At 42.6% G+C, this 26,426-nt stretch overlaps 1 protein-coding gene across 1 annotated transcript in view; it reads right to left on the minus strand.

Moving 5' to 3' along the window:
- Positions 1 to 1,098: 1,098 nt before the first annotated feature.
- LOC125903018 (contactin-associated protein-like 4) overlaps positions 1,099 to 26,426 on the minus strand; it is a 105,055-nt gene continuing 79,727 nt past the window's right edge. Inside the window, exons 17-24 of the mRNA XM_049599605.1 lie at positions 26,161 to 26,379; positions 23,240 to 23,479; positions 20,338 to 20,571; positions 12,852 to 12,985; positions 12,253 to 12,340; positions 11,499 to 11,714; positions 7,653 to 7,724; positions 1,099 to 5,506 (exon numbers count right to left, since the gene is read on the minus strand). Of these exons, the coding sequence (XP_049455562.1) occupies positions 5,310 to 5,506; positions 7,653 to 7,724; positions 11,499 to 11,714; positions 12,253 to 12,340; positions 12,852 to 12,985; positions 20,338 to 20,571; positions 23,240 to 23,479; positions 26,161 to 26,379 (1,400 nt within the window). The 3' untranslated portion in view covers positions 1,099 to 5,309. The remainder of the gene's footprint in view (positions 5,507 to 7,652; positions 7,725 to 11,498; positions 11,715 to 12,252; positions 12,341 to 12,851; positions 12,986 to 20,337; positions 20,572 to 23,239; positions 23,480 to 26,160; positions 26,380 to 26,426) is intronic.

Here is a 26,426-nt window from a genome sequence, read left to right on the forward strand (position 1 = left end):
GTCATGTCTTCTGATCTTCCACGTCTGAAACAGTTCTCTGAGCTGTCAAAGATGAATCTGCATCATTCTCTTCCACCATCTGTTAAGTTCAAAAATCTCATTACTACTGTTCACACTAAGCTCTATCTTTAACATAGGCTCCTGAGTTACATTTACTATCTCCTTACATTTCAAAAATATCCCATCAGGTGTCTGTGTCACATTTACAAATTTCATAGGCATCAGAGATGTCGTCACTGTTTCATTGGCAAAGGTTGCCCTTGTCACAACCTCACTTGTAAAATTTCCAGAAGTGACCAAAGTAGAAGCTGTCACCATCGCTGTTGTAGCATTCATCCCCTTCAAAGTCATAGCTAGAGTAGTAGCCTGAGTTAATGTACTAACACTCTTAGTTGTTTCCGGAGATAAAGTAGTAAGCTTTTAATGAAATAAAGAAATGATCCCTTCAAAACACTCACATTTGATGCCTAAAATGCTGATGAAAACACTTGCTAAGAAACAATTTCTTTTCATGCAACAGTCCCAACTGGAAAGTAGCGATATCTCAGTAAAACATAACACTGTTAGTGCAGCTACTGTTTCTCAGTGGAAACACAGTGATGTCTCCAAAAAAACCTGCTTTTTATGCCACGATTCCAGCAGGAAATACAGCGACATCTTGGTAAAAAAACAACCGCTTTTCGTGCAATTATCTCTGCGGAAACACAGTGATGTCTCTGTAAAAATAATTAAAAAAAATTTCGTTCACTGGAACACAGTAGGTTTAGTTGTCTGTTGGTCTTGTACAGTGTTCTGAAGCCACCTCCAGAGGACAAAGTCAGCTCATATACTACGTCACTTTAGAAATGCTGAAATGAAATGTATGAAACATACAAACGTTTGAATGTGAATTTTTGGTTTGCAGAAACAGATTGCCATCGTCTTCTTCTGGCGACTGGGCTGTGTAATAAAAGTGCAGGATTATGATTCAGCTGAAAGGAAAAACAAGTCCGTCTCAGAAAAAAGACCAAATGTTTTATTTTTACTGAACAGAATTGTTTTTTACTAAAATATCTGTACAAATTCAAATCTTACAGCAAGTTACTCAAACACTCCGGCATTAGTTACCCTCAGCACCAATAAACCAAACCTCTGACACCCAAACCCCAAAGTGAGCCCTCAAAACAAGACATTACAGGTGGCCAGGGTGAAACTTTCACTAACAGATATCACCAGGAAACTTCCCCAGTTGATTCCCTCCAAGGTTCAGTGTGTTGGATTTAGGGGGATAAAGTGGGGTCTAGTGGTGACTGACTGCAACCAGCTGAAACGTCTCCTGGTTAGAATTCTTTCAGTGTTCATCGTTCAGGAGGTTTTTACCAGGAGCTGAATGATCCACAGAGAACTCCTCCTCTCTAAAACAAACAGACCAGAGTCTCATTTAGAAAACAGTGTAAGATCCATACCAAAAAATGACGTATGGACAAAAGCCAAATTCTACAATCAGGCTTCCACCTCACCATCTGCATCGTCGATTTCCTGTCTCCAAAATGTCCGTATGCATGAGTCAAAGTTTCCCCCATCAAGTCTGTTTTTACACATCACAACTTTTGCTAATAAAACCAATAAAGACACTGAGTAAAAATGTTTCATGTCACATATCAGTGGTTATCAGATGCTGCTCAATGCAGATAGGCTTCTAACCACGGTGCCACCACGAAAACATGACTGTCTCTGTCTAGAGCCAGTGTAAGTCTGTCTGCTCTGGGCTACTGTAGAAACATGGCGATGCAGCATGGTGATCTCTGTGGACAAGAACCTGCTCCCTGTGTAGATATGTCTCATTCTGAAGTAAGGAGAACGATTCTTATTTTCAGCTGATTATACACTAAAGAAAACTAATTGATATTACATTCCATTTCTGCCAATATATCCCCCTGAGAGGCCGTTTACACGTACACGGTGATTTTGATAAACGGAGACATCTTCCTTCGTTTGTGCCCTTCGTTTACACGCAAACAGAGATTTCTCCTCTGAAACAAGTCTCTGGCCAGAGTGGAGATTTTGGAAAACTCCGGTTGCGCGTTTGCATGTAAACTGAGATAAATGGAGATAAACGGAGATAAACAGAGTTATAGGCAGTCGACGTCACAGTGTGCGCCGTAACTTGCGCCTGTGTCAAAAGTGCAACCTATGTTGCTATGGTGACAATGGATACATGTAAGGTTTGAGCTTCTCGTTACCAAACCTGTGTGTGTGTGTGTGTGTGTGTGTGTGTGTGTGTGTGTGTGTGTGTGTGTGTGTGTGTGTGTGTGTGTGTGTGTGTGCGTGTGCGTGTGCGTGTGCGTATATACACGGGTAAGTGTAAATGAAGATCTTTTTGAAAACGGAGACGGTGAAATGTCCGTTTATGAAAATAGCCGGCAACATGTAAACAGCCTCCGAATCCTCCACACTGAAGCTTTACGATTTATTTTTGTGTTGCAAGACTTCTGAAATTGTATTTGAGGCATTATCTAATTAAATATGTGCTAATTTGCATACATGTCCAGAACAGAAATCCAAATATCAGATAAATCCAAGTCAAACATTCTTGTTTCACTCTGTCATATTACAGTCACATTTAGGATATTTTTTATCACACCATAAATCATACAACACTGTCAATGGCCATTGAATAAAAATAAATAAATAAATTAAAATAATATGTTATAATAATACGAAATGTTCTATAAATCAGGCTCTGACATATAAGAACAAACCCCTCTGTGAAAACCTTCAGAATGAAACTAAAGTTTGGGTCAGTCATGGATCTATGAAGAGACCAGGACATAGTGTTGGAGGCGGGGCCAAGCTCATTGCTATGAAAGCTGCTCAGTGGCGCATTTAGCCAAAAAAGCTCAATTAACATGGCATGAAAGGAGCTGATGTTCCATAGTGCAGGGCCTACAGAGCAGACACAGAGACTAATGACTGGCAAACACAGCTGAGCAGCTAAACTCCAGTTTAGGACTCCACTGAGCTGAATGGGGATAAAATCATTTCTAGACATTCCAAATGTTGTTGGACCAAATGGATCAAATCCCAATAGTGAAACGAAACATTTCACGGGGGCTGTGACACTAAAAAAAATAAAAAAACTGTATCCACTGATTTACAGACGTCTCTTTCCCAATGTGAGGCAATGGGAAAAAGTCTTTTTGGGCTGCAGGGCATCATGTGACAGACCTGGACGGTGTAGTTCCACTTCTGACCAACATGTAAAACTGGCTTCAAAGTTGAAATTTTTGGCTCAGAGTGTGAGAACTAATTCTGAAAAATGCTTTAAATGAGAATTAAAAGACAAATCTTGATCAAATATTACTCCGAGGTTTCTTACGGTAGTGGCAGGGGCCAGAGCAATGCCATCTAGAGAAACTATGTCATCAGATAAAGAGTCTCTGAGTTGTTTGGGGCCAAGAACAATAACTTCAGTTTTGTCTGAATTTAACATCAGGAAATTGGTGCTCATCCAGGTTTTTATGTCTTTAAGGCAGTTATGGAGTTTAGTTAATTGATTACTTTCTTCTGGCTTCATCGATAAATCCAACTGAGTATCATCCGCATAACAATGGAAATTTATAGAGTGATTTCTAATGATGTTACCTAAAGGAAGCATATATAGAGTAAATAGGATTGGTCCGAGCACAGAACCTTGCGGAACTCCAAAACAAACTTTAGTACGTAAGGATGGTTCACTGCGAACGTCAACAAATTGAAAACGATCAGATAAATAAGATTTAAACCAGCTTAGTGCTGAACCTTTTAAGCCAATTAAGTGATCCAGTCTCTGCAGCAGAATTTGATGGTCAATTGTGTCAAACGCCGCACTAAGATCTAATAAAACAAGTAGTCCTTTGTCCGAAGCAATCAGAAGGTCATTTGTAATTTTAACTAGAGCTGTCTCAGTGCTATGATGCACTCTAAATCCTGACTGAAATTCCTCAAATAAATTATTATCATGGAGAAAATCACACAGCTGGTCTGCGACTACTTTCTCAAGGATCTTTGACATAAAGGGAAGATTAGATATTGGTCTATAGTTGGCTAACACCCAAGTCACTGCTCAAACGCTGGATTTCGACGACTTCGGAGTGAGACGAGGTTGTTCGATGACATTCAGTACTCCGACAAAAATATTATCTGAATAATCCTAAAAATCTTTCGCACTTGTTTCATGTCTCAAAATCTGCCGTTCATTTACAAACACTTGTTTAAAAGATAAATAACATGTTTCAAGTGGAGTGACGTTGGGAACAGAAAGTCCACAGCAACTGTAGGTGCTTCTCACAGGATGCTTCCTTGGTGGGACGGATCCTTTGCAGTCAGGTCCTACAGAGGCAAGGAAAGACTGCTTCCTTGTATTCGGTGAGCACACATCGGAGCAGGACAGTGAGCACCCAGGTGTGTGTCATTAAAGAGGCCCCACCTTCAATTCTGGCAAATTGTGCGCAAAGAATTGTGGGTACTTCATGCCTGCAGAGAATACACACATGTATTTTTAGGACGGACTCTGTCCTTGGTAGTATTTGAAAGATCATTGACATTAGAACAGTCCTTTGGCAGGATTCGATGACGTAACCTCCTTGAAAATCTGCTGTTTCAGGATCCTTTCTTGACTTGAGAAGCACCAACTGCACTCCATCAGTACCTTCACTACTCAGAGGAGGAAAAAGAAAATAAATATGACTAAAGTTTTGCTCTGAGCAGCAAATGATGCTTGAAAGAGAATTGTGGTGAGAAAAGAAGTTACGTTCTGCTTCGACACAGTTCATCCAGAGGGTGCAGAAAAATAAATACAAAACAAAACACTGGAAATTCACTGACCTGGGCTCAGTCACTCACAGCAGCAAACGATCATCATCCGTGTCGGAAAATCACCTCAAAGCTGTTTTAACTGTCGCACTAACAGCTCTGTGAAAAATACATACAACCATCTCAAAGAGTTCAGCAGGACAGAGGAAGGACAGACTGATATAAAGTCATCTTTAAGATTTATGTCATTAAATATTTACATGTCTACTGACAGTACTGACATGTTATAAACTCAACACTTTGTTCTTGTGCGGGTATGTACAGTCTTTACAAAAATACAACCACAGAAGCAAAACCAGCACAAGAGAAGACCAAACACGAGTGTGTTTCTGTGTGTCTTCTTGTTGAGCCTCTGCTCGGGCTCAGTCTGTGGTGTAAAGCACTGAGGCTTGACAAGGCATCTCCGTCTCTGTCCGTCCTTCTGTCCATCTGATCAGCTCCAGCGCTGCCGGGTCAGCAGCAGGTCGAAACTCTACCTAAATAAAATATTCCTTCTGGCTCTCGCTCGGGCCGTTCTGTGAGCTGGCATGGCCTCTGAGCGCCAGCTCTGGACTGTCTTCAGCCTTTACTGTCTTTACTTCCTGGCTCTGACACGTCCCTTTCCTCCTGTACAGGACTCGGGCCATTACAGCCAGTGCAGACACAGTCACAAAGATCACCACCGCAATCACACCTGTAAAGCAGAGGAGGAGGTGAAAGTTACAGAGGGTCAGAGGACAGAAGGTGGTCTTTCTTTACTCATATTTTACACCTGATAGACGTTTCTCTTTTAAAAGGGGTTAGTTCAGAATTTATGAAGTGGGGTTGTACTCCGATATGCTAATCCACATATATAGTTAGTGCATCACCCACAGTCAGTGGTAATTTCATTGATGAAAAGTACGACGAAATTTTTTGCCAGCGACCTTTTTTCCATGATGAAAACAAAACAATAACGAGCTAAAAATTGATCTTGATAATAAAATCTATGTTTCACTTTCACTGAGACATGACGAAAATGTTAGTGGCAGATTATCGGACCTTGAAAGCTGAGAACGGCCATGCTTGTAATGATCTTCTAGCTGGTAAACTCCAGTAAATAGTCTGCACCGGGATGTTTGGGTTGGTGTGAGTTGTGAGCTGTAATTCAGCAGTAAATAATCAGCCGTGTGTGTCTGACTGTGGATGGTGGAGCTGCTGAATGGATCTGTGGAGTTTGTTAGTTGCAGTTAGCAGCTAGCTCCGCTCGCAGCCTTCACAGCTTCACCCCGCAGGACTCCACTCAGTCCGGACTGGAGAAGGTTTGTGGGTTGATGGTGTTTGACAGGCAGGTAGGAGGCTCAGTTATCTGTGAGTGTAGCTGTGCTGTAAGTAAACAGTCTGAACTCAGATGAAAGTTTAGTTTGAATCACCAACTCTGTGAGAGGACACCAGTTTAAACCTCCAGACTAACATGTTGCACATGAAGAAACAAGTTATGTTTCTGCTTCTTAACAGTCACATGGATAAGTCAGAGTTTACAATGACTACTTGGCTAATTTGATAGTCTCAGTCATGACTGTTATTCCTTATCATTATTCCTTAGTCTCTATAATGATTAAAATGTTTTGATCATGCAGGTAGCAGAATATAATCGGACGTTCTTCGACTTTATAAACCTTGTTTTCATATGGGACAGATTAGAACTGAGCCTGGCGATGAAACCTCACATTAGGGAATAAAACTCCCACTTAAAGCAGCTGGTCAGCAGCTCAACAGGCAGCGAGACAAACATTAGATTGATTCCACTCCGTCACTAGCGGTGCAGTTGGCTCATTTTCTGTGCTTGGAATATAAAGTCATTTGTATTCTAATTAATTGAGGTTTCCTTTGTGTGTTTACACAGTCACACTGTTTCAGGGCTTTCATTCAGACTGCTACACAGCATGCAAATTTGAAACAGGACCTATTCTGCTGATTTTCAGATTCATACGTCTTCTATGTTGTTTTAATGTTCAAAATACACTTTGTTTTCCACATCCTGTCTGTGCTGGAATGACTGTACTCACCCTCTGTCTTCAGGCCAAAACACACTGGCAACAAACGCTGCATGTTAAAAAATACGTCCCTATTTTCAGTGTACACCCCCACACTGGCAGTGGCATGATGCACATCAGTGCTCCCGTACGCACCACTCTGCGGCACTTCAAGCCACTGTCCTATTTCCAGTCTCACTGCCCCCGGAATTAAATGCACTTTTCCCACTTGCTCTGCTTGTACATACCAGCTCCCATAGCAGCTCGACTCCTCTCCTCACCAGGAGTCACGTGTTTGGATCCGTGTGAACTTGTCATTTTAAGTTACGGCCTCGCCATGTTTCTGTTCTTAAACCTACATTAATTATGTAACTGTATGTTAAGAACTTAACATCATTTGGCGATGGATGGATGGATGGATGGAGCCTGTCTCAGACTCAGTTTAACTCTTTCTTTTTCATTGTCAGTCTCCTTTTGTTTCCTTGTCTTTGCCATATAAGCTGTTTGTGCAGCATCAGGTGCACAAGCAGTGATTGACAGCTGCGTTAGAGACTCCTCCTGGCTCTGATTGGTTGCTTTCGTTCAGGCGCAGTGGATTCTTGCAGGAAGAGGAACCAGAGTGTTTCACAGATTATCTGTCTGGTGTACCACTGTCAGGATACAGTGATCGTTTCAGCAAATATGAGCAGGATTTTTTTTTTTTTTTAATAGAAGTTACAGACTGACTCTTAAACATCATTTCATCCCTGCTTGCTCTGCAGACAGTTTCAGTTTGATGATTGAGGATAATGACAGTGACAGTGAAAAGCGTTGCTGCTACAGTACCTCCAATTAGAGCTGAGTCACTCCTGATGGCATTCACCAGAGGCTGACCTGTTCCCACTGATCCAGACTGGCCTGCAGCACAGAGAGACACAGGAGAAAGAGATGGGAGAGAAAAGAGAGGACACATGCAGAGGAAGGATCGTGGGGGAATAAAAAGAGTGATGAGGAGGAAAAAGAAGAAATGAAGGTGAGCAGATGAAAGAAAAACAGGAGTAGTGTGGAGGTTATTTGTGACACAAAAAACAGAAATGAAGGAAGGTGCTGCAGAGAGATGCTCAACAGAGACAACAGGAATCATATACAGTCCTTCCATCAGTGTGAGCAGATAATGGAAAGCACAGCACACCTCCACACGGCTCTCTGGGTGACTGACCACAGGGGAAACATACAACAAAGGAAACTCCTCCCTGGTTTGAATTAATTGCATCATCTAGTGACCATTAACCCAGTGTCATTACATTAATAGACACTCACAGGCCCCATTGTAAAGTTTGAGAGGTAGCACCCACACAGAAATCCGAACAGTACCCAAACAGTGCCGCCTACGATAACCTCGATAGTGTTCATTAATTTGAGCCCCCTGAGAAAGTGGGTGCTCTAACTGTTGGCGTATAGATTCAGTGTGGAGCTGTGGTGTCTGTGAGGTCAGCCACAGGTTTTTAAAGAAACATTACCGAGCCTGGAGTTTGGCTTTGCTTCTTGGTGTCCGCTATCATCTCACTTAATAAAGCAGAAAATCTGCACCCACCACAGCTGAGAGAGACCTCAGTACAGGAAACACTCCTCCAAACACACCCCTGTCTGTATATCTGACATTACTGTCTGCAAAGGATAACTTTCAGATTGATTTCCTGTCTTCAAAGGAACTTTTCTGTTCTCTCATTCATTCATACACTATGAAAATCAATGTGCAGAGAGTTGAAACTCGCCTGAGCATGGGCATATTGAGTGTAGAAGAACGCAGCGGCCTCTCACAGATCTGAGAGTCGTCAGTGGGAAAGTGAGCGCTGCATTCATGATAATATCGAAAAATCATAGCTGATGGCCCAAACATGCAGGACCAGCACTATGGTGCCTCTGATGAAGTGATCACAAAAAGTGCATTATAAGACCTGCATTTGCTTTTAAGAGAATGCTGAGTCAAGCTTACAGGCTGAGTTTGAGATGCCCTAAACCAAGGGTCGCCACACTTTTTGGATTGAGGGCCACAGACGAAGAAAATTAAGGAGTCAAAAGCAAAATAACAGTAAATGCAAAGTTTTCAACCAGATACACGGCTAGGAAATCAGTGTGTCTAGACCAGAACATCCACTAAATTTCTATCAAAACTACTCTGCAGCACTACAGTTTATTGGTGTGGACACATAAGAAAAAGTGTATCTGTTTTTAATCAGTTACTGTAAGTGAAGTAGCAATATGTAGTGTTCAAATGCAGAAGTGCACTGGCCATGCAGGCTAGTAGTGCTGCAAGAAGAAAGCGACATTGTGTTATTTACACATACAGTGCAATTAATTAAAAATATGATGAAGTCATATTCTAGTCTTTTTTTAAATTACTGTGGGCCATTTAAAAACAGGCAGCATCATCATCCTCACTGTGACCTCGTCACATGTCCACGTTTGGTCATGGGCTTTCCACGTCCACATATGACGTCCAAGGTACCCTGGGTGTGTTGGTTGTTGACGTTCTGGGATGCCGTGTCAACTTCAGCCTGTTACATGCATTGTCTGTTTTCAAAATACACTTCTGTTTTCACAGGAAATGTACAGTTTGATGCAGTCTCTTTCAAAATAAAAGCACTACATCGGTACAACACTGCTAATTGATGTTTTTTCCTTCAACAACAAACACATGTACTTTTGTAACTTTTGTTACTTTTGTTATTGTGCCACCACGTTTCCCCCTGATGCCGCTCAACCTTTGAACGGTAACAGCAACCGGCCACACATCATCTTGCGCAAGACCAGTGAAAGCATGTGAACACACATGAAGGCGGTGCCCATGTCTCACAGTCTGACGCAAGCGCGCACACGTGAGCGCGGTGCCCAGAGAGGCAGTCAAAGCTACAGGCTACAATGAGGCTAAAAACAGTTCAAATGAGGTTTTTCCAAACAACTTTTTATGTCGGGGCTTCAGGACACTTGGATCACTACGGACGAGCAGTATGGAGATATTTTGTGGTTTCAATGATGTGTTTTTGGACGTTTGAATCTGGGGCACCGTCAGCCTCCATTAGGTGGAGTTGTGTTGCTACCTCCTCTCCCCTTGGATCTCTGCAAGTGATGTGAGGACTCTAAAACTTCACCTGAGCCTCCCTCGGCATATGGGTGAGTAGATAATGGCTGAAGTTTCATTTTTGGGTGCACTATCCCTTTAAAGGATGCCTTTTTCTGTCACTGTCTGTTGCTGTCAAAACAGGACTTTCACCCAGGAGACTGGCGTTTGTGTCTGATGGAAAATCATCTTATTTATCTATTTATTTCATTTTTCATCATTATTATTATTATTATTATTATTATTATTATTATTATTACTACTACTTTTCAGTTGAAGCTTGGTTAAGTCTAGGAAAAGATCATGAGTGGGGTTAAATACATGCTTTCACAGTGTTGACCACTCAGACTTTTGCTGCAAAGGGTTTTGTGGTAGAAATCCCTTAAGACTAACTTCTCCATGTGCCTTTAAGACATGGTAAGGTTTGTATTCCATTCAGAAAATAAAGAAAAAATAATCCAGTCACCAGAAATAATGTTGGCATTGTGCGATTCTGCAAACCACGGCTACGTTAATTTATTTGTTATCTGGCAGATACACAACGCTGTAGAAAATGTGTGGTTAGGTTTAGGCACAAAATCAACTTGGTTATGGTTAGGAAAGGTCATGTTCTGGCTTAAAATATGTGGTGTGTGGGGCAAAATCCCAGCTGGAAAAGCAGCAATGTCTCAGTAAGAAACAGTGGGTTTTCATGACACCATTCCCAGTGAAAAACACAGCACTGGGTCGTTAAAAAACACCCTCGTTTGGAGGTGAAAAAGTTTCTGGAATTACAGCAATGATTCGCTAAAAAGCAAGTGGTTTTGTTTGTTGGTCTCGAACAGTGGTCTGCAGCTTGGCAGACGGGATAAGCTCATACTTTGTCACTGTAGAAACACTGATAGGAAATGTATAACTCATACAAATGTAACATATTTGTGATTTTCAGAAATGTACAATGCCAACATTTTCCTCTGGCGATTTACTGTTACTGGTGTCCTTTTTATGTTGGCATAGATCCAGCCAATAGATAGCACTAGTGGGTGGAGTCAAAAGTTTCACACAACAACAAACAAGGCAGCAGTGACGGGGGTTGTTATAACTTTTATAACAGACTCAGCATTGTGGACGACGGTGGTCTGTGTGGCCAATAAATACATTCTGACATGAATTATTTTCAATGTTTTTGCTATATTTAACAGATTCATTCCGCCCCGCCTTATTTAAATGTCATCATCGTCTTCTACAGTCGTTATCTTGCTTGAACTACGCTACACTGCCTCCACTATCTCTGGTGGTGCTGCTCTGTTTTGTCCATACCTGTAAGCTTTCAGAAAATGTGCACAAATTAAGACGATGTGAACTCAGATTACAGACAGAAGGCTCTGTCCATCTCCTTATCTAATGTTGAGCATAAATCAGCCCTGATTCCTCTTCTGCTGATTTTGGCAGCTTCAGGAAAATTCCCGCTGTGCTGCGGGTCACCCTGATTTGCATGTAGCCGAGGAAAGCAGAGCAGTTGCGATCAGATTTGTGATCTGGCCAATGAAGATGCAAATATGTGGTTAAAAACAGGTGTCATGGATAGTGACCTGAAAGGTGATGTGTGGTCTCTGCTGCGTAGGGATTGGCTGAAGTGGAGCCACAGTGTGACTGGACCAGTGGGCCGGTAACGACGACAGGGCTGGTGTCCGCGTGGAGCAGAGCAGCTTTCAGAGGACTGATGGAGTTAAAGAGGACAGCGGAAAGACAGCCTGTGAAACCCAGAGAGACGAGCCGAGACAGCTCTGGATCCAACTCACCAGAGTCTGCACAGACAAAGACAGAAGCACACAGTCAGGTTTGTTAGGTTGAAATATCTGTGGATTTTCAATAGAGACTCAATATCTGTGACTTTATATGATTCTCTATTATGACCTCTGTCTGGTTTATGTCTGCTTTTGTCACAAACCAGGAAAAATCACTCCCTCTAAAGAGACAAGGGTTTCGTTTAGTTATTCTCTTAATAAAAAGAGAAACATCCTGTTTTATTACTTGTCTTAACAGGTGAACTTTTAAAGGTCTCTTCACCTCTGTCACGTCTAACCCACCGTCTATTAAACTGTGCTGATGTGAGTAATATCCTGTCTCTGTGATGAGAGTGCCCGGCATTTGTGTTTTATTTCTCTGTTTGTTCTTCCCTCTGCTTCATCGTCTAGACAGCAGCTGTTTTGTGGATCTGACCATCGTGATGAAAGTTTCCAATACCTCAGTGTCTGATGAGGCAGAACATTTGTGAGATTAGTCTGTCTGAGTGCTCTGCAGCCTGAAAGGCCTCGTCTGGGTTTTTGTAGCCGTCTCACTTACCGTGCACTCTGCCGAGAACCAGCGACCTGACGGCATTGAATTCTACATCAGATGTCAGGTTGAAGTTCTCCTTGGTGTTCCGGTCAATCTGTGTGGAAATAAAAGGTTTCAATAAAAAAAACTCTTGAACATAAATACTTTAGCTGATTACACAGCTGAAACTTTCCATGATATCGCAGATGAAAATGCTTTAATTTCTGATTTTCCTCATGACATCACAACTTGTTACATGTTTCTATGAGCCCGATGAAGCAACCATACAATAAAGAGAAATTTGGGACATTGTGCCTCCAGAACCTGAGATGACAAAACAGGAAACTGCCAACTCAGCTGAGCCTTTTTAGGCAGGAGGCTCTTGTGCCCGAAGCTGGCAGAGGAAGTCTTGAAGGTAAAAGCACTTTGAGAGGTGAATCGAGCTGCTAAGTGAATATTTGTGTTGACCGTTTCAGTGCAGCTCAGCCTTTATTATCTGTGAGTGTGTCCTGCAGCTCGTCCTTCTAGTAGCTTCTCCCGCTGGTCGCTGAAGTCAACTGACAGTGAGGCTGCTGGGAACACCAGGGAGGAATGATTCAGTGTGTGTCTGTGTCTGTGTGTGTTACCTGCACAGAGACAGTGTCGGAGAGCCTGCTGATGGTGACCGCGTGTAGCTGTCCGTTGGCAAGGTTCCTCACTTTGCTCCTCAGGATGTCTGCATCTTTGTTACCGTCCAATCTGTATCTCACCTCCAACATGTCTGCACGCACAAAGCAACAGATCAGTCACAAGAGGCTGAAAGAGACGGGACCAAGGAACGAATTAAAACGAGAATTGCCGCCCTGTGGCTGTACGCCTCCACACACCAGCCCAGTGTCTCTGACAGTCTCCATCCATGTCAGTGAAAACATGGATGCTTCACACACAGAAGAAACTGTGCTGATTGTATAGATCAAGATTAGAGTCACCAATTCAGTATCTGACCAAATGTCTCCCCTTCTGTCCCTGAGATATGACGTTAAAACATGATGATGTCACAGTCAAGCTGACCTTTGACCTTTTGACCTTCATTATTTTATCCTGTTAGACATTTGGGAAATTTTGTTGAGCCAAGTTCAGACTAAAGAGTCACAACGCGATGAAACCGTTTTAGACCATTGCAGAGAAAACTGTCAGCGGTGTGAGCTCACCTCAAGAAGCTACAAATTATATTCAGCCACAAAATAAGTCTGAAAAGTTGCAAATCAGATCAGAAGCACAGAGAGTTGTTGACTAGAGATGATACGCCGTCTCATGGTGGTCACTTCCTGTCAGCGTTACAGATCAGAAGCACAGAGAGTCGTTGACTAGAGATGATACACTGTCTCATGGTGGTCACTTCCTGTCAGCGTTACAGATCAGAAGCACAGAGAGTTGTTGACTAGAGATGATACGCCGTCTCATGGTGGTCACTTCCTGTCAACGTTACAGATCAGAAGCACAGAGAGTCGTTGACTAGAGATGATACACTGTCTCATGGTGGTCACTTCCTGTCAGCGTTACAGATCAGAAGCACAGAGAGTTGTTGACTAGAGATGATACGCCGTCTCGTGGCGGTCACTTCCTGTCAGCGTTACAGATCAGAAGCACAGAGAGTTGTTGACTAGAGATGATACGCCGTCTCATGGCGGTCACTTCCTGTCAGCGTTACAGATCAGAAGCACAGAGAGTTGTTGACTAGAGATGATACGCCGTCTCATGGCGGTCACTTCCTGTCGACGTTACAGATCAGAAGCACAGAGAGTCGTTGACTAGAGATGATACACTGTCTCATGGTGGTCACTTCCTGTCAACGTTACAGATCAGAAGCACAGAGAGTTGTTGACTAGAGATGATACGCCGTCTCATGGCGGTTACTTCCTGTGAACTGGCAGGTTTTTACAGTGTTACAGAACGGAGTGTTGACAGTAGTTGCCTGTTTCAAACTCATCTCGTCCTGAAACTCTGGTCTGATCTGGGCTTTATAATTAGTATATGAATTATTGAGTCATGGCCAAAAATGTATTTTCTGAGGTCACAGTGCCCTCGACCACAAAATTATAATCAGTTTATTCTTCAGTTCAAGTGAACGTTTGTGCCAAATCTGAAGAAATTGCCTCGAGGCATTCTTGAGACTCACAAGATCCATCCGTCAAAAGAATGTGACGGATGGATATACGTACCTACACTACCTGCATTAGAAGAACAATTAATGGACTGTAAAAATGAGATGTTTTTCTTATCTTGGTCACAATGCTCTCAACCACTCCCTAATTTCCTTTCACCTAAGAGATGAATAAAAATTAGACAACATCACTGAATCCCAGAAATCACTGAATCTTTAAATCATGGATACAAACAAGAAAAGAGAAAATGTGTTTGTTTGTTGTTTCTTGCATGAGGCCCAATCTTTCTATCATAAATGATAAAGAACACATACATTAAATGAAGTTCTCCTTCGGCTTTATATAGTATTTGTCTCATATAGCAGTATTATTAACAAATGATGGGACATCAATGGAAATAAGTCCTGGAGTTTTTCGTTCCATCCCTGACAAATGCAGACAGATTTTTTTGTTTTAAATTCTATGTATCACTTGTGTCGTATCAAATCAAATGAATGAAATTTTAATTCTTTATTTTTAAATCACGTACAATACTGAATATGTTAACACAAAAAACAAACAACTAACAATCCATCCAGTTACAAAAAACAAGCCACTAAAACTTTTATAAAAATGTTTTTTATGCTAAATTTGTCCTCGTCTGCTTTCACAGAAATTCATTTCACTCTGTATTGATGGAGGTCTGGATGTTCCGGGGCAACAGCAGCTCAATAATAAACAGAAAGGAATTCAACATTTATAAATTTAAAGCCAAGTACTGACAATGATACACAGAATCAAGTTAATTTACTGTTTTCATGCCTTTTAAGATGGACAGTTTTATCAAATTCACATGAATAACATGTAATGTCTGCAGGTTGTGCGAATGATCAAGAAAAGACTGGAGAGCTCATGTTACTGGTGCACAATAGAGCATGTTGTCTCTGAGCATATCTTGGAAAATAACTGGAAGCATGTGACCCTGAGTTTGAGTTTTCAGGAGAGAGCAGAAGGCATAATGTGCAGTTTATAGTTCAGTCCTGTTAATTAGTTCTAACACCTGACGTTGGCCTTTATGTGCCACACAGAGACAGAAGTGAGAGACAGTCTCAGTGTGTTCACGCTGTAATGGTCACGATTAACAAGCTACAGGAGGTGATTACACAGCTGACAGACCCAGAGCGCACGGCTGACACAGATCGTCACAAAGCTCGTGTGTGGTGAAAAGTTGACAGCTGAAGTTTTCGCCTTTCAAAGGTTGTTACAGACGTCAGGTTTCCACGTCTTTGTTTTCCTATTGAGGAACAGGAATAACATCTGATGATGATGATGTAGGAAAGTTTACTGATAACGACTAGCCAGTTCTCTAGGTCTGTCAAGTGCTCTCGAGTTACAGAGGGAACATGATTTAAAGGGTTATACGTATCGTGCCCGTCATGGGCAAACACATTACAACAGCTCAAAATATTTCCATGAGGAAGACACATGCTGCAGCTTCAGAAACGATATCAATTCAAAATGTGCAAAAATCCAAAACCAGTATGAGACTGGAAAGAAGCTGCAAATGAAGAGATGTGCTGCAGAAAGATAAAACAAATGCATGAACAGCAAACATGTGGCAAATACAGAAATGATGCAAAGTCAGAAACACACAAATTGGTTATGTGATCTACAGTTCTCCAGACCTCTCCAGATCTGCAGAACACAAAACAAACATTAGACACAGGACCACCTCAATTTATAGGTTAGAAGTTTGTTTAACTGTTGCACTTCATAACGGTTTAAGCATACTGTCCATATAATGCCATGACCAGAGTCTCTCATATTAATCTACATGTGCTCAGTGGTGCAGCTCTGCAGAAACAAGATGGCATTATTTACTCCCAAAGAAATGATGAACTTGATGAAAGGAAATGTGTGTGTATAAAGAAACAATAGTTTACAATACTGAGCACAGCGTTAGTTCAGGCAGGACACGATGTCAAGCTCAGCTCACATCCCAGCTACATCAGCTGATCTCAAACAGCCCAGTCAACTGATGGATCAGCTGATTGATGGAAGGGAGTCAGCTGATAGATCACATGATTCCTTTCTCTTTCAGGGCGCCCTATTTAAACTGCTCTGTCCTGCCTACTGTTGCTGCTTCCTCTGCAAGCTGCTTTGCAACCTGCCTCCACCCCAGCTCCTCCTTTTCATGCTGTGTCTGACTTATCAATGTCATTTCTGTTTGTCATTGATGTTGCTCTGTTCTGTTGCCGGGGGGGTCTTTGCTGCTGCTCTCCCTGCCTTAGGCTTTCCTTGTATGCATGTGGAAGGGCAGAGAGGTGTGTGCTCTCCACCTTGGGCTTTCCTTGTAGGCGCATGGAAGGGCAGGGATGTTTGCTCTGTCTGCCTTAGGTTTTCCACGAAGGCCAGAGGAAAGGCAGAGAGACCACAGAGTCATGTTTTCTTTGATTAAAGTGTTCCTGACTTAAATTTACATTTACACATTGCTCACTTTCATGAATGAGACCCAAGGTACATACTATATATTGCATGTTAGCAAGTTATGGGACATTACTATTAGAAATATATTTTAATCTAAGGCGAACAGGAAGAGTGCTTAAAAAAAAGCACCTGTCAAAACTCGTCTTTTTCCGACCTGCGTTCACAGATGACAAGAAAAAAGTTATGAAGACAAAACTATTTTTATTCACCTAAGAAAACTTTTTTCACCTTTTTTTACACATGAGTTTTTCTTAAGGAAGATTATTGGCCTGTTAAGTCATAACACAGGAGATACAACAATTTAATCACACCCATCTACCTGTTGGAGTTTGTTGGTATGCCCGGTCAGGAGCGATTCGAAAGGTACACACATTTTCAAGCCCAGCAGGAAATTGAAAAATCTGGTTTAATGCATAGAAATGAGTGAATGCGTGGAATTTGAGCCAGCTGCTAAAGAACAATCTCCATCCCTCCATTTTAATACCAGAAACAATAAAATAAGTTTTATTATATCCATTCATTTCAGTGCTTTGTTTGTCTTTTCAATAACGCAGAATGATTTTCTTTCAGCTCTGTAATCTTGTAATGTCAGACGAGCTGCAGCACAACAACAATGTCACTTAAACTAAAGAATAAAAGGGACAAGTAGTTCAAAACTATCTGAAACCTCAAACATCAAGAACTTCTCATGGAAGATGATAGTCTTTAAAATAATTTATCACCAAGAGAAATCTCAGTTTTTCTTCGGTGTGAACGCAGCTTTCTGCCGACTGTCTGATCGTCACATCGTCTCTAATGAACCGCTGCCCATCAGCTTCCTCCAGTCTGGCTCATTAAAGCAGCCTTTTCACAGTCTGTTTACAGCTAATCTACCTTTATCAGCCGTCTTTGTCCCCTCCGATTCAAATGACCCCACTTGCCACTCGTCTGGCTTAGCTCACAACAAGTTGATTAAACACTGAAGGGAATGGCGGCAAAGGAGAAACGAATGAAAGGACTAACAGCGAGAGAAGAAAGAGACCAGAGTGGGAGCAGACGAAGAGGAGTGAGGCGACGGGGCATTGGCTTTAGGAGAAGACGAGGGAGTTACGGCTGATTCAAACAGCCACAGTGAGTTGACTCTGAGCATACAGCATGTTATCCCACAGTTAAGAGGCTTTACATCATCTCCGTCTACATCACAACACAGCAACACTAACTCAGAGGAAATCTAAGCTTTCATCCATCAAAACTCTTTCATGTTAATTTAAAGGATCCACAGAGCCAACACCACATTATATTTTGGATAAGTGACAGCAGCATGCGCCGTGAATACTGGGACAATCAGGACAGCCAGTGAATCCAGTGAAGCAGAGAAGTTCATAAATAACAGGGAGGAAACAAAAGTCTCCTTCATGCAGTGAGGGGACTGAGGTTTAAGGGAAAGCTTCTGGTTTGAAGTGGGCTTGTATGAGATATAATCGGTTTATTATATACAGTGTATACAGTAGATGGCGGTCAGTTTGGAGAAGCAGGCAGGCGTACCGACACAGATGCTAAGTCGTGTACTGCTGTGGATGGAAGCAGCAGCAAAATGTATTTTAGCCACCTAAGAAATCAATATCATTTTAATAATAGGCTATATTAAGAACATTTTCACCACTTTACCTTGCTGTCAGACAGCCCTCTGTAACAGGGAGGTGAAGTTGTTATCATGCTCTCCTCATAGCCATCCATCAACAAAAAATCATTTTACCCTGCAGAGAACGGGAGCAGCCGATGCCTGGTCAGTGAGTTCAGCGTCAGACACAGATGAAAAAAGCAGTCCTTCTATGACAGGCGGCCGGTTGCCGGTATTGTTGAATGGCGCCCGGTGGCATCGGGGGGAAACGTGGCGGGACAACAATTACAGTGAAAGTGACGAAAGTCCGAATAGGGCAGGTGGGAGGGGTGGTGGATCGATCCTACAACCACCGACTTCACCCGGGTGGCCTGTGTTCACTTTCTGTAAAGCAAAACCCTGTTCTGTTGTTGAGGCAAAAATCATCAGTTCACATTGTCGTACTGATGTAGTGCTTTTATTTTGAAAGAGACTGTATTCAAACTGTACATTTCCTGTGAAAACAGAAGTGTATTTTGAAAACAGACAATGCATGTAACAGGCTGAAGTTGACACGGCGTCCCAGAACGTCAACAACCAACACACCCAGGGTACCTTGGACGTCATATGTGGACGTGGAAAGTCCATGACCAAACGTGGACATGTGACGAGGTCACAGTGAGGATGAGTTTGTTATTGTGTGACTTCAGTGAAACCGAACTGACCTTTTTAAAGCACGAAAGTCACACAATAACAATCAAACTAAAGGACTGAGACAGCAGAGGACCAACAACTCCAGTGTTCTGCAGTGTAAAACTATTTTTGTCAGTGGCGTCTGGTGGCTTTAAAGAGACCAGATGACTAAAATGCATTTTGCTGCTGCTCCTTTCAACAGCAGTGGAGTTTGGTCCAGTTGCAGATTTGCCGGTTTGGTGTACGAGCTTAAAGCGGTTTGATTTTGTCATTCTAACACATTCTGGCAAATTAAAAAGTAGTCTGAATTGGCAACCTGTGCTGATGGCATCACTGCATTCAATCCATCAGGTATTGCATTAATAATAAACAACATGACCATGTGATCAACACAATATTATGTTTATAAATGGACTAATGGAGCCACCAGTGTCTGACAGGCTGTGCGCCGAGGCCCGCAACATGAAGGAGATCACATGGGAGGCGCAGAGTGACGCACACGGTATTTGAATACATGGCAAGAACACTAAGGTACAAAGGTACCCTGGGTGTGTTGGTTGTTGACGTTCTGGGACGCCGTGTCAACTTCAGCCTGTTACATGCATTGTCTGTTTTCAAAATACACTTCTGTTTTCACAGGAAATGTACAGTTTGATACAGTCTCTTTCAAAATAAAAGCACTACGTCGTTTCAACACTACAGATGGATGTTTTTGTCCCACAGCAACAAATGCATGTGGTTGAGTTCAGTAAAAAAGAACAGGGTTTGGCTTTACAATCACATGGGAAGTGACCACCGGGTGAAAGTTGTGGTTGTTGGACCCATTCAAAACCCGTCCCACCCACCCTATGCAGACTTTGCCCCCTTAACTTACATTGCTGTCCTGAGGCATTTCCCCCTGACCTCTTCAGACGCCGTTAATCAATGACAGGGACCGGCTGCATGCGTACATGAAAGGACGGTCTTTGTCGGTGTTTGATGCCGGAAGTCATTGACCAAAGGCCAGTTATTGACGACTTCAGAGTGAGACAGGGTGACTTTTTAGCTTCTATGTTTGTACTCTTGCCTGCTTCTCCAAACTGGGTGCATGTTGACCACTGTAGGTAGTGCACTGAACCCACTTCAAAAAAATCACAACTATCCCTTTGACCTCATGATGACACGACAGTCAAAGTCAAATGATGAGATACAACAAAGAGAAACAGGTACACAGAGGATGTGAGCACTCACCGTGCTTGTTGAGCAGCAGAGTCAGATACTCTCTGTGGTACGAGCCGACGTAGAGGAGCAGAGCCGGACTCTGGCTGGTCCTGAAGCTCAGGGAGACGTTCTCTGCTCTCAGGGTCATGTCAGAGTAGATGGAGGAGGGCAGGGCGCTGCTGCTCCTGTTCACCTGTTCACTCAGCGCCGCCTCCTTGAAGGTGTAGCTGACGGATGTTCCCGACTTGAAGCTGGCTGAAACTTCTGCAGGGATGGAGATGATGTCAGAGAGTTCTGTTACAAAGTGGAACTATACCAGTTGTCTGCAAGGTTAACAGCTGTGTGTGCATTTTTGAATGTGGCCATATAAAGTTGAGTTGGACTGAAGTGAAACTTTGGTTTACAGCTTTATTTCGCTCTGCAGAGACCGTATGATTTGTGTTTACTGTATGCCTTTGCTCTGTATCTAAGTAATCTTGCAGGGGGACATAATCAGCGATTCATATGTACGACACCTCAGCAGCACTGACAGCACGTAATTAGTGAGCTGGTGCTGCAGAAGACGCAGCTGACAGGTGAACAGAACAATGCAAAATTTGACTGCTTAGTAAGAAAGTAAGTAAATTTATTTATATAGCACTTCTCACAGAGAGGACTCACAAAGTGCTTCACAAGATAAAATACAAAAAATACAAAAACAGAAACAATGCAAAATACACAAACAAATAAAAAGTAAAGTGCAGCGAAATACAGAGATGATACAATGGACAATTAATGGAACGCAAGCCTAAACAGATGTGTTTTTAACTGCTTTTTAAAAATGTCCACGGAAGAGGCCGCTCTCAGCTCATGAGGTAGTGCATTCCACCATTTTGGTGCAACAGCCTTAAAGGCTCTATCACCTTTCGTTTTTAATCTTGTGTGAGGGACAGTAAGTAGGTGGCCGCAGCTGCTTATTATCACAGTCGTGAATCATGGAGTTGTGATTTTGGGCGCAGGTATACCTGTGGAGCTCCAACAACAACACAGCTGGGCTTGTTAATCACTGAATAAAAATGAGGCCGTGTTACTGCACTGACGTGATGACCCAGTGTTCCTGGGTGTGCAGTCTTACAACAACTTGAGGGCAATAACGTCTCCATCAGAACATTTTTTTGACAATAAACAAAAACATTTAATGTGAATCGATGATTGAAACATCTGCACACAGCTGTTGCTCTCCATTTTAGTGTCATTTACAAAGGTCTGTCATTGACTCTGTTGGTTTCTGCCTCAAACAGATGTCGGACAGATTCTTAAATACTGAGGATTTCAGAAAACTTTATTGCAGTTTATTATTCTTAGTTTTTGCATCAGTGTAGGAAAACATTTTGCAGAGACTAATATTTTATTAGCTACAATATAAATGAGAATGATTTTGAAACTTTCAGACGGACTAAAAATGCAAAAAGAGGTCCAAACAAGACGAATTTTCAGCCAAACAGACTTTAAAAATGCCTTCGTGATATGTCAGGGTCAAAATGATTTAACAGCTGCATGTAAAAAGACAAAGTCAAAGACAATCTGACAATAAACAAAATTTAAAAAAAACATGTATCAGCGGAGTGTTTAAAAGATGGAGAGAAAATGTTGCTCATAGTTTAGCCTCCTGCTATCTAGAGCCAAGGGGCTCAGGACACACAGGTAAGAGCTGCAGGAGGAGGGTGACTGAAATGAAACCTGCGCCCATGTGTTCATGTTTTTGGTGAATGGTGAACTGAATGCGTCAATTTACAACTAATTAACTTGAGCATGAGGGACAGTTAACAAAGCTCTAAAACTGTTTCACAGCACCTGAGGATTCACAGCTCCCAGCGTGCTGCTGTTATGTCGGAGACCGTTTTCCTGTTTCTATGTTTCATGGTTACTTAAATATGAACCAAACCTTTTCATTAACGTAACCACAGAGCAGGGTGCTACGCTTTTTACAGCAGGGCAACACCAGTCCGTCGCGCTCCGATGTCATCGAAAACTAGCGCTTGGTCAGTGACTTTCTGCATCAGACACTGATGAAAAAGACGTCCTTTCATGCCGGCATGATACGTGGCTGGTCGCTGCCTATTGTTTAACGGCACCTGGCAGCGTCGGGAAACACTGTGGGACATCAACAATGTTAAGGGGGCGAAAGTCTGAGTAGGGTGGACGGCAGGGGCGGTAGGTAGGTCCAACAACCACAGACATTCACCTGTGATGCTGGTGTTCTTCCTGTAAGATTGTAAAGCCAAACCCTGTTCTTTTTACCCAAACCCAACTATGTGTGTGTGATCAGAGTCCTGTAAACAGCTGAACCAATGACCATTGCGAAATAGCGGAGGCGATCCTCAGAGAGTAAATAATGACCAAGATAGTTATCTGTAGTTTACCGAACTAATGACTGATGTGTTTATTTAAAACCCGCGATCCGACCCGCATGTTATTTTTTCCACCCAGATCTGAACCCGGGAAAAAATGTTTTTTTTAAAAACCACCCGCAAATCAGCTGTTTTTTTTCAGAGTCCTGCACTGGGTTGGGTACGCGGGTCGTGTTTCAACGGGTCGGACCGGGTTGCAGTACTAATTGGCCTGATGCGCGGGTTTGTACGTCGCCGGGTCGGGGCGGATCTTGAAAACTGGACCCGTGCAGGACTCCGTGTGTGATGACTAAACGTAACCACGTGTGTTTGTTGTTGAAGGAAATAAAAACGTCAATCCAAGGTGTTTGAAAGAGACTGTATGCAAACTGTATTTAAAATCATTGTTCTGATTCGTCAGACATGAAAACTTGGTAGAACGGGTTCTCGGTTGGAAAATACCAAAGTCATCCTGTAAGAGTTCAAACACAGATACCTTGCGTTGAGTACAGCACACCATACCCAACATTTCCCACCAGAGATTGGTGACAAAGCCTGCGTACCTCTGTCGCAGAAGGCTCCAGTGTAAGCAGATGAACCACAGTCACAGGAGAAGCTGTTGGGCCTTTCCATGCAGCGACCCTGGTTCTGGCAGAGTGAGCCGTAGCTGCTGCAGTGGCCTGGACACCCCGCCTGAACCCCGGGGGTGATCTTGGCTCTCTCCTCCAGGTCCAGCGTGACGCCATTCAGCTGCAGAGAGCGAATACAACCCCGGAAACCCTTCTGCCTGGACGCAGTGCCTCCTGAAGACACACAGAGGACTGACTTCAGTGTGCATCCTGGCTGCTCTGTGTTGGATTATGCAAGAGTCTCCTCATACCATATAGAAGTGAATGGAGAGCACACTGTATCATCTCTGTGATCAGACTGGAGAGTGACACTGACTGATATGTGATTTTATTAAAAACATACTCTGCACCTCCAGAAACAAAGATCTGTCACCAGCTTCATACTGAATGTTAAAAGTGATGAGCTGATGAAACACGGTGAAACACAAACTGGCAGGTGAAAAATTCAAAGACCTGACTTTTCCCTGTCTGTCTGCCAGCTGAGCGCCATGCTGAGTGTTCATATCTGGAGAGCTGGCGAGCTGTCAATCTGTCTGACAGTCTTCCTGTCCTGCCTGGCTGGCTGACTGTGACAGGAAAGTATTTTTCTCTTTTCTAGCGCAGAATTTAAACTCCAAAAGTTATTGTTTTCCGATGCCTCACATTGTAAACTCCAACTGTCCTCAGAGTTCAGGCTCGGCTACTTTTTTAATTGTCCCAGAGTGCCAAACTGGCAACCTCAAGACTGTTATGATGAGATAAACAGCTTTCCAGGACTGCAGAGATGATGAGGTTCATATCAGGGCCTGCAGTTTCATCAGGAGCTGTCAGGAAAGGACTACCTTAACTAATGGACCGGGTTCAAACACTGTACCAAGGTGACTGCAAGGAAACTGACCACTACAAACAGCTTTTCACTGCATCCTCCTGAGGACATGTCTATCAATCTGGAAGGATTTCAGTCTATTAAGTGTAGATAAAGGTATTACTTCCAAAAGTCACCAGAAAAATATTGGCATTGTATGTTTCTACAAATGACAGATGTGTTACATTTGCAATTTATTGTGGAGCTGATACTGTATGTTGAAACTTTATGTACCAACACTGTGGATAATGTCTGGTCAGCTATGGTTAGGAAAAGATTAAGTTTTGGCTTAAGATACCCAGTTTGAGGGGCACAATCCTGGCAGGAAACATAGCAACTTGTACTGTAGCTACAAAACACCCACATTTCGTGCCCAAAAAGTTATTGGAAAAACAGCGATGGGGCAATACATAACACCCACGTTATGTATTGGGTTGCTATAAAACACTCATGTTTGGTGCCTAAAAAGTGGCTAATAAACAGTGACGAGTCACTACCAAACACCCACTTTTGGGCTGAAAAAGTTCCTGGAAAAAAGTGATGGGTTACTATACAAGACCCGCATTTAGTGCTCAAAAAGCTGCGAGACAAACAGGACTGGTTGCTATTAAACAGTGTGGAGCCAAAAAAGGCCAGTCAGTACAAACATCCACTTCTGGGCCCACAAAATACCACTGGAAAAACAGTGACCTGTCCCTATAAAACACTATTTGGTGCCTAAAAAGCTGCTAGGAAAACAGTGATGGGTTACTACAAAACACCCACATTTAGTGCTTAAAAAGCTGCAGGAAACACAGTGACTGGTTGCTACAAAATACCCATTTTTGGGCCTAAAATGTCAGTGGAAAAACAGTGAGTGGTTGCTACAAAATACCCATTTTTGGGCCTAAAATGTCAGTGAAAAAAACAGTGACTGGTTGCTACAAAATACCAATTTTTGGGCCTACAATATCAGTGGAAAAACAGTGACTGGTTGCTACAAAATACCCATTTTTGGGCCTAAAATGTCAGTGAAAAAAACAGTGACTGGTTGCTACAAAATACCCATTTTTGGGCCTAAAATGTCAGTGTAAAAAAACAGTGACTGGTTGCTACAAAATACCAATTTTTGGGCCTACAATATCAGTGGAAAAACAGTGAGTGGTTGCTACAAAATACCCATTTTTGGGCCTAAAATGTCAGTGGAAAAACAGTGAGTGGTTGCTACAATATACCCATTTTTGGGCCTAAAATGTCAGTAGAAAAACAGTGAAGGGCTGCTACAAAACACTCACATTTAGTGCTTAAAAAGCTGCAGGAAAAACAGTGAGTGGTTGCTACAAAATACCCATTTTTGGGCCTAAAATGTCAGTGAAAAAAACAGTGACTGGTTGCTACAAAATACCATGATGGTTTGCCATGAAACAATCAAATTTGGGGGTGTTAAAAAGCCGCTGGAAAGGCAGCAATGACTTGCGAAATCACAGCTAACTTTGTTGGATATTCTACGTCACTTCAGAGATGTATGACACATGCAACTGTAACGTATTTTTGCAGAAACAATACCAACATTTTCTTCTGGTGACTGGGTTGTAAAGACTGATCCATTGATCTCTGACCTCTCGAATCTGTCAGTTTCAATAACCAGAAACATCACCACAGTATGTTCTGTGTACAGTATGAACAGGAAGCAGAGCTTTAGTGTGGAGTTTTGCTGAAGGCTTTTGTCTCTGTCACTATCTGCTTTCTTCAGGAGGCCGCCAGCCTCCCTGCGGTCAGTCAAAATGTACCGCACAAGTACACAGTTGTTTTTTTGTGTGCTGTGTGGGTGAAAGAGACGATACAGAGTGAAAGACAGAAAATAAGAGGACAGCAGGGACGGAGAATAATGTAACAATTCAACACCAACACTCTGTGATAATGAGATATCGTGTGTTTCTCAGGCTGAAAAGGAGGAAAGGTTCATGGAAATGTGTCCAGAGGTTCCAAACAAAAATCATATGTATGGAAATAGAGACAGACAGACACACACCTATAAATAACTGGCTGTTCAGCTGCAGGTGGATGTGCCCATCAGCAGGAGCCTCCTGCGTGGCAGCGGGGAGCTCGTCGAGGCGAAGCGAAGCCTCTTTAACGTTCCGCTCGGCTCGAATGCGATGCCACCTGTTGTCGTTCAGCGGGAAGCCAGCCTTCACACGAACCTCGAGCGGACCATTTCCCACGTCAAAGGAGAAGAGGACCTCGGTGGAGGCTGAGTCAGGGAAGGAAGAAAATTGAAATTTACTGTCGTCATTGACA

This window comes from Epinephelus fuscoguttatus, linkage group LG16, assembly GCF_011397635.1.
Source record: "Epinephelus fuscoguttatus linkage group LG16, E.fuscoguttatus.final_Chr_v1".
Lineage (NCBI taxonomy): Eukaryota > Metazoa > Chordata > Actinopteri > Perciformes > Serranidae > Epinephelus > Epinephelus fuscoguttatus.